Source organism: Simochromis diagramma, unplaced genomic scaffold (assembly GCF_900408965.1).
Source record: "Simochromis diagramma unplaced genomic scaffold, fSimDia1.1 OVJJ01000216.1, whole genome shotgun sequence".
NCBI classification, from domain to species: Eukaryota; Metazoa; Chordata; class Actinopteri; order Cichliformes; family Cichlidae; genus Simochromis; species Simochromis diagramma.
Window position 1 is genome coordinate 9,424,424 of NW_024386883.1, and position 7,351 is coordinate 9,431,774.

Consider the following 7,351-nt stretch of genomic DNA (forward strand, 5'->3'; position numbering starts at 1 on the left):
ACCCCACATACTTTTACTGTATACATGTAATGCACTCGTACTTTTGATACCTGCGCATTATATGTTTTGCAGGAATTTTATGGAATCCTATTATCCAGTAATATGGGAAGCAGAACTTGGAATCCAAAGGCACTGGCATTATGTTAATTCTGGGAGCTGAAGTCATTCCCTTTGTGTCTTTTATAAATGTTTATATTGTGTTGCCTGCCAGTGTCTCCAGGAGGACACCACTACAAGAATGTATCAGTGCTCAGTCAGACAGGCGGCCTTGCTCATTTCTAGGGTCTGGCTTGTCCTCCTTCTCCCTCTCCAGTCGTGGATGGTAATTTTAGTCCTGACGTTAGCCTGTTAAAATGCGTCCTCTGACGTTGTTAGAAGAGGGGGTGAGGTGAGGGAGGAGTGGATGGAGTTCAAATTCATACTTAAGAAGCCCATATAAAGGCCAGACACTTCACTGGCAGAGAAAGGAGAAAGACAGTTTGGCACAAGAGGCCCCAAAAACTTTGTTTCAGTCAAGCCTCAGTTAAGAGGAAAAAAAGAGGACATGCTGGCTCAACGGGGGCACTGTCACATGACATTGTCACAGGTAGGTGAAGATGGCTTATTGTCTGTGTGGTAATAAAGTTGGCTAGTAATTAGTGCTGCAGAGTTAAATAAGGATCTTCATAACAAAAAATGAAGTTAATGTTTGTCTTTCTTTGTGCTTTCTTTTTGACTGTCTGGTCTGTGTGTGTGTACATAACTGTAACATAACTTTTCCCCTGCTTTTTGATACTTCTGTGTGTGTGTATATATATATATGTATATATATATATATACATATATATATATATATCTCAATAAAGATGTGGTTTGATGATCGTTAGAACAGCTTCTGGGTTTTTCCAAGGGTAGATGTATAGGTTAGTGATCACTGTCACTAACCTAGTTGTTTTGTTCTATAGGCAGGCCTGAAATACGAAAGAAACTGCTCAGTCAGAAAAGAGTGTTACTCAAGGGGTAAAGAGTTAAAGACAAGGTAACAACCAGTAGAGTGCACGTGAGAATAATGAAATATTGTGGTAGATGAGTGGTTACAGTATGTGGTACAGTCTGTTTTACCACACAGTACAATCTGTTAGTCAAAGGCCAAAACAACTTACAGTGAAGCCAATTCAAATGAAATAAGAGAAAACTTCTTGTGAAGCACATGTAGAACTATTACCAAGTGATTCAAAGTAAAAGAGGTGCTAGAAACGTGCAAACTAAAGGTTGTTTACTCGGACCACTGCAGGGTCAACGGAAAGCCTCTTATTTTTGTGGCTTTCATTGCAACCCCCCCCCCCCCCCCACCCCCCACCTTTTTTTTTTTTCAAACTTTACTTTAGCTCACCGTCATGCTCTTCATCTTTACACTGAAATAAACACTAAAATACACACAGATTCCAGCTCTCCTCCCACACATCTGTACTCTGACTCGGTCATTGGTTGGACTTTTGACGTCATTCCCACTTGCTGCTCTGTCCGAAGGTCCCCAAGCCAGTCTGGCACAAGCTCTCATATCCAGTAATCCTGTCCTCCAGATCTTGTTCTTAGGAAAAACAGACCGCCAGTGGGTAGGCCTTACATTCCTCCTGTGGCTTTCACTTTCCCTCGCTCTCTCTCTTTTTCCCCTTCTTCTCTCTGCTTCTTCCAAGACATTCCAGATGTGGGCTAACTTGGCTCTTCAGCAGCTATACCTCCGGTTTCAAATGATAACAAAGACCTGTGCGTGTTAGAGTATCCCCACTGGCTTGGTCTGCCACTGCTGTTTCTGGACTGGATTGACTTTATGACAGCTACCGCTGCTCTGGGATCTCAAGCATCCAGGAAATAAAAACTATACTGACAGTGTGGCTTTAAAATGAGCTTGACTGTTTTTTGGAAAAGCTGTTGAGGAAGCAGGGAATCCAGGGGTAAGACCAAGAGGGCTGCCTGGGCTCTAAATTCTCATATTGATAGTCGCTGATTTGTTGACGTGTTAACATGTCTGTTAAATCCAGCTGAACGATAGATTAGTGTTAATGCTTCAGAGAGTGTAGGAAGAATGTCAAGGGTCCAGTATCCCACTAGTAGGATTCAGCGTCATGTGTTTGCACCTATTTGTAAGATTATGCTGGCTAATATAAAACTTACTAAAAGGAAGTTAAACAATTACCACAAATTTCTCTCTTGGCTGTTATGTCCATGTGTTGGTTATTTTGTTGTCTAGCCTCACACTGATTTCAGGTGTAAGATTACATCACCCACCATCTGGAAATTATTTTTCCAAAGAGAATCAAAGTGATGCTCAGTTCTAAAACAAGTCCGGTCATGTTGCTGCCCCTCCTGGCCTTCATCCAGAACTGATCCCTGGATGGTTTTATCACTTCATAATAAAGTGTGTTCCTTAAAAGGCTGACAGAAAGTTACAGAGAGCCAGGCAGATGGAGAAAGTGATTAGGCGAGGGTAGGAAAGGGGAGCATTTCCTGTAATCATATTATGAAGGCGACGTTGTCCTCCCCTTCCTGTTTCGTCTTGTGTCTCAGCCGCAGTCCAGGTGACGTGAACAGTGAAAACGTTGGATCTTCTCTGTCGTTGCAGACACAGGGACATCACGCTGCTCCGTCCATACCTCAAACTCTCTGTGTGATGTCTGAGGGAGACATTACAGTGCTGCCTTTTGGACCTGGGTCCCTGGACCTGTCCAAGCAGGAAGCCCAGACACTGACCAGGCTCTACAGTATGAATGGAGGCTATCACCTAAGGATTTTACCAGATGGAACCGTCAATGGTGGGAGGCAAGAAAATGACACATATGGTGAGGAAAAAAACAAAAGAACTGTTTGATTTGTGATTGCTGGTTATATTTCAAAATCAGGAGCCAGAGATTACGTGCAAGATATGAAGGGGAGGCTTTTAACTTTAGTTTCAACATTAGGTTAAAAGTCTTCGTGATTGTTATAACGATGGTAAACAAAAGAGAATGGGTAAACTTAAGACGTTTTGATTAAAGGTTATGAGGGTTTGAGGAAAAGAGGACATCTTGCCACTAAAGGAATAATAATTAGGCTGCTGGTAAAGCTGCTCAGTGATTTGGTTTTGCAATAATAGCATCTTAACCTGTGTACACATTTGGACAACAGGGCCTAGTTTCCCTGAAACATACTTATTAAACTTTTATTCCGGGATATCACAGTTACATTGTTTTTACATGATTTGATCGTCCAGTTAACCTTGAAAAGAAAACAGAAAAAAACAAAAAAGCAATAACGCTGTGGTGTTGTGTTGCGTAATGTGTGTTGCAGACATCCTGAGGCTGAAGGCTGTGAGTGCGGGGGTGGTGGTCATCAAAGGTGAGGCGACAGGAAGGTATCTGGCTATGAACAGAAATGGACGCCTCTGTGGAGTAGTGAGTTGTGTTTTTTTATATATATATATATTTTGCAGTTTGACTTAAAAATGAATTTTGGATGGAAAGGTTGAACACTTACAGATTGCAACAAATGCTCACTGGTCCCGTTTGTCTTTCTATGTAACAGTTTTAAAAGCCTTTTTTACCCAATTCTTTTTTCATCAAATCACACAATTGTTCATTCATTTCTCAGCGTAAGTTTAAACTCGCTGATCGTTACAGTTTTGTAACAGGTTGTGCAAAACAACCTAGACTGCAAAACAGTGGAAAGTTTCAGTGTAGTTAGCAAATTGCTGTGACTAATAATTTGTCACTGGGATGCCTAAAATAAAACAGACATTTTCCTGCTTCAGCAAGCTCTGAACGATGAGTGTTACTTCCTGGAGAAATACGAAGAGAACCATCACAACACGTATCGTTCTCAGAAGTACAACTGGTACGTCGCGTTGAAGAGGAACGGCCAGCCCAAAGCCGGACCAGACACCCACCAGGGTCAGAAGGCCGTTTTTTTCCTGCCAAGGCCTGCAGGCAACATGTAAAGCCAGATGTCAGCAGGCACTGTATATTCGCTAAAATGTTTAAATGCACATTATTAGTGTAAAATTACACTTGACAAACGATTATGAGGTCACTGAAAATCTGTTATTTCTGGTAATGGCTGAGGCAAAACTCTTACTGGGCTAAATGTCGCTCTTCATACACAAATTTAACATTTGACTGAACAGTTTATAAATGATCATTGTATGGATATGTGATCATATCCAGCACAGTTTTTTTTTTGTAAGTGCATAGCATATATACTTTATCTCACTGCAGATAGAAAATATATAAAGTGATTAATTTAAACCCAGATTTGAAACACCACAGGGAGGATAAAATATGCAATTTACATACGTATTTAGCATTACTAATGTCTGGCACAAAAAAAGAATATAATTAAAGAATAAAACCAAAAATATGGCATTGAATTCAAAATTTAAGAAAGGAAAGATATTCAAGGTTTACAGTAGTAATCTAAAAATGTCTTATATGGATTGAATTAATAATAATAATTGAATTTCAATCAATAGATATTTAGTCTTCCTAAACAATTCCTCATTTTGTAATGAATATGTCGATCGAGGGAGTCAAGAGAGCAAAGATGATATGGTGTTACTGTGAAGCCAGAATTCTTCCTTTTAAAACAGCAGCTCTTAAATAATTTGCGTTGCTAAGAATTGTTATTGTATTAATATATTGTATTTGTGTGACTGTTGGAAGGCTGACAGACCTATAAAAGCAGATGTGAAAACTTTGTCAGAGAAATGAGTGAAGCTTTTATTAAGTGTGTTTATGTACGATGTATAGCAGGTATATAACATAAGCTTTCTTTTATTTTGTAAAATGCTTCACAGTTCAAGTAAATTCACCCCTTTTTAATTTTGATTTAAAATCCTGTTACTGTAACTTTATCCTAGATTATTATGAATATGTATTTATAAAGATTTATTGCTAATAACATTTAATTCTACTCAACATTGTAAAAGACATTTTCTAAATAATGTATGCTTACAGTGAAGGAATAAAAAGGTAACTATATCACCTTTTCACAAAGTAATACATATTGTATTCACTCTATTTAAATGTAATGATTAAGCCTGTATTATTATACATGAATGAATAAATACTATTTTTGATTTACTGTATTTATGATAGTTATTACCTCTGCCAAGGAGCAATATGTTATTGGTAGGAGTTTGGTTGTGTGCCTGTCATTCTTTGGGTGTGTGTTAACGATCCATTAAAATCTGGCATGGATCCACTAAGGTCTTCAAGGTCTTCAAATGATCAAGTTATTGCTCAAAAACTGACAAAAAGCATTTTAACCTAGAAGCTATGATTCTTGCAAATGTGGTGCGTATTGATTGATGTACTACAATTACACAAATAAAAAGTAATAACAAATAATTACACTAAAAATGATGTCAAGTATATAAAAATAGGTTTGAACATGGCAGATACCAAAAGCCTCCACTTTGCACTTGTTTTTACAACACGAGAAACTTCTTAAAGTGCATTTAAAAAACAAAATCAGTATATATAAAATATAATATTACTATTGAGCTGCCTTGGCGGATGTTTGCGCTCTTGTAGTGCCTTTAGTTTTGTATTTAGTCTGTTTCTGATGTAATTTCTATGGCATTATTCCAATGTGAAAACTGGTGTTTTATTGATAAATTACACTGTTAAAGATATTTACTATAGGCAAAATATACATTTGGCCACAAGATGGAGGCATTGTCTAAACTTCTATGTATGGTTCTTGGGTTTACACGTCCAAATCCAAGTAAAGACGACTCATGTATATAACAGGCATACCTAACAATTGATATAGTATATTTTTATATATTAACTGTCTTATAGTATGTACAAAAAATCAATGTAAATGAAACCGTCTGAAAAAGCAGAAGGAAAATAATCAAGGAAAGCCATCCCAGGAGTCATTCTACTATCTAACTCTTTGTATAAAGATAATTACATTTTGAAGGACTGGAATTTTATTTTTATTTCTACCTAAAATAATATTATGCTGTTAAAATGTTATTCCACCACCAAAATATCTGAAATAGCTGAACTTCCCCATAGATGCCAAACATCCAGTGTCAATTTCCTGCTGTTGACAGATTTTCATTCTTAGACACAATATGTGTACCGAGCAGTTGCATAACAAAGCACTTGCAGCTAATTTTTTGAAAACTGTAAGGAAACCCCATATGCACTAGTTTTAGTGAAGACTTTCTCCACTCCAGTCGAAATGATTGTAACCACAAAGCTGTGACAGATGTTACCAGCCCCGTTCACCCCGATCAAGTATTTTCACCACATTTTTGGAAGCAGTGGCATTCTTCATCTAATCCACACTTAATGTGTAACGGCTGAAACAGAACATGGCCTGAAACGTTGTTTTAGAGTCGACTGTGCCAGGAAAATATCCTGGAGGAAACACTGGAGCGTGGTTTAAAATGTTTGGGAGGACTGGAGCTGATTCATGTCTCCAACAAGTCCCATATTATTGTGGGATTTAAACAGAGTTGGCAGGGAACATTACAGTAGGATTATTACTTATCCAAGCACCATGAGTGTGACAAATTACTGTTTCAAGTTGAGCAATAGGTCTGCCCTTTCCTACTGAAATAATCATTTTGTGCACAAGTTAAATTAGAGCTAAATTAAAATACTTGTAATCCGTCTTACCATACAATTTTTTCAATAATCTTAAATTCTCTATTGATGTATCAACTTTTGTCATTGTCAACTATTTACACTCTAAACATTTATATGGGACATAGATAATTCGTTTAGAACAAACAATGCATCATAACATTTAAACTAAACTAAACTAATAGTAATTTAGATATGAAGCTCTCTGTAAAGGGCAATTCTGTATAGCAATTGCCTTTGCTTTCAGTATGAGTTCTTTATGTATAGTCCCTGACTTAAGGAGAATAAATATAAACATGCTTTTTTTAAAAAAAAAAAAAAAAAATGTTTTCTGCTTTTTAAATTTGTTTTCTGTCACAAAAGTGCTGTGAAGACATTTCATGTGCAGAAGAAGAAAAAAACTGGTAGACCTCTCTTTCTTAAGGACTCTAAGTGGACACATGGCTGTTGGTGGACAAACACTGCCGATTACACAACTTGTGACCTCTCATTTACAGGACAGTGTCTCTCCTTCATTCCAGCAGGCCACCCTATGAAGCAGCTCAGTACACAAAAACCCAGAGACACACACATATACGCACAAACCTGGTTGGCCATTGGCCTGCAGGGCTGTGCAGGGCAGGAAGGGAATCATTCACTGTAAACTGAACAAGGACCGGCTTCCTCTGGGAGTCCCCTAGCCTGACAGCAGCCAAGATCCCTGCAACACAAACCACTCTAGCAGACACACACACACA

General features: G+C 38.0%; 1 protein-coding gene across 4 annotated transcripts; it reads left to right on the forward strand.

Moving 5' to 3' along the window:
* Nucleotides 1-443: 443 nt before the first annotated feature.
* LOC120733772 (putative fibroblast growth factor 1) lies at nt 444-5,459 on the forward strand. Of its 4 annotated transcripts, none has more exons than XM_040032169.1 (4): nt 444-586; nt 2,603-2,819; nt 3,307-3,410; nt 3,767-5,459. In XM_040032169.1, exons 1-4 carry the CDS (start codon nt 545-547, stop codon nt 3,950-3,952), a joined length of 549 nt encoding a protein of 182 aa, XP_039888103.1. In that variant the 5' UTR covers nt 444-544; the 3' UTR covers nt 3,953-5,459. The 4 variants fall into 4 exon arrangements, with proteins under 4 accessions (XP_039888103.1, XP_039888105.1, XP_039888106.1 ...); XM_040032171.1 differs by lacking the exon at nt 444-586 and adding an exon at nt 850-1,595; XM_040032172.1 differs by lacking the exon at nt 444-586 and adding an exon at nt 850-1,591.
* The last annotated feature ends 1,892 nt before the right edge of the window (nt 5,460-7,351 follow it).

Excerpts from the sequence above, each read along its gene's own strand:
- LOC120733772 (XM_040032169.1), top strand. The coding sequence starts at position 545 with ATGCTGGCTCAACGGGGGCACTGTCACATGACATTGTCACAG. Across the intron at positions 2,820-3,306 it reads GCAAGAAAATGACACATATG|ACATCCTGAGGCTGAAGGCT; the intron begins GTGAGGAAAAAA and ends TGTGTGTTGCAG. Across the intron at positions 3,411-3,766 it reads ATGGACGCCTCTGTGGAGTA|CAAGCTCTGAACGATGAGTG; the intron begins GTGAGTTGTGTT and ends TTCCTGCTTCAG.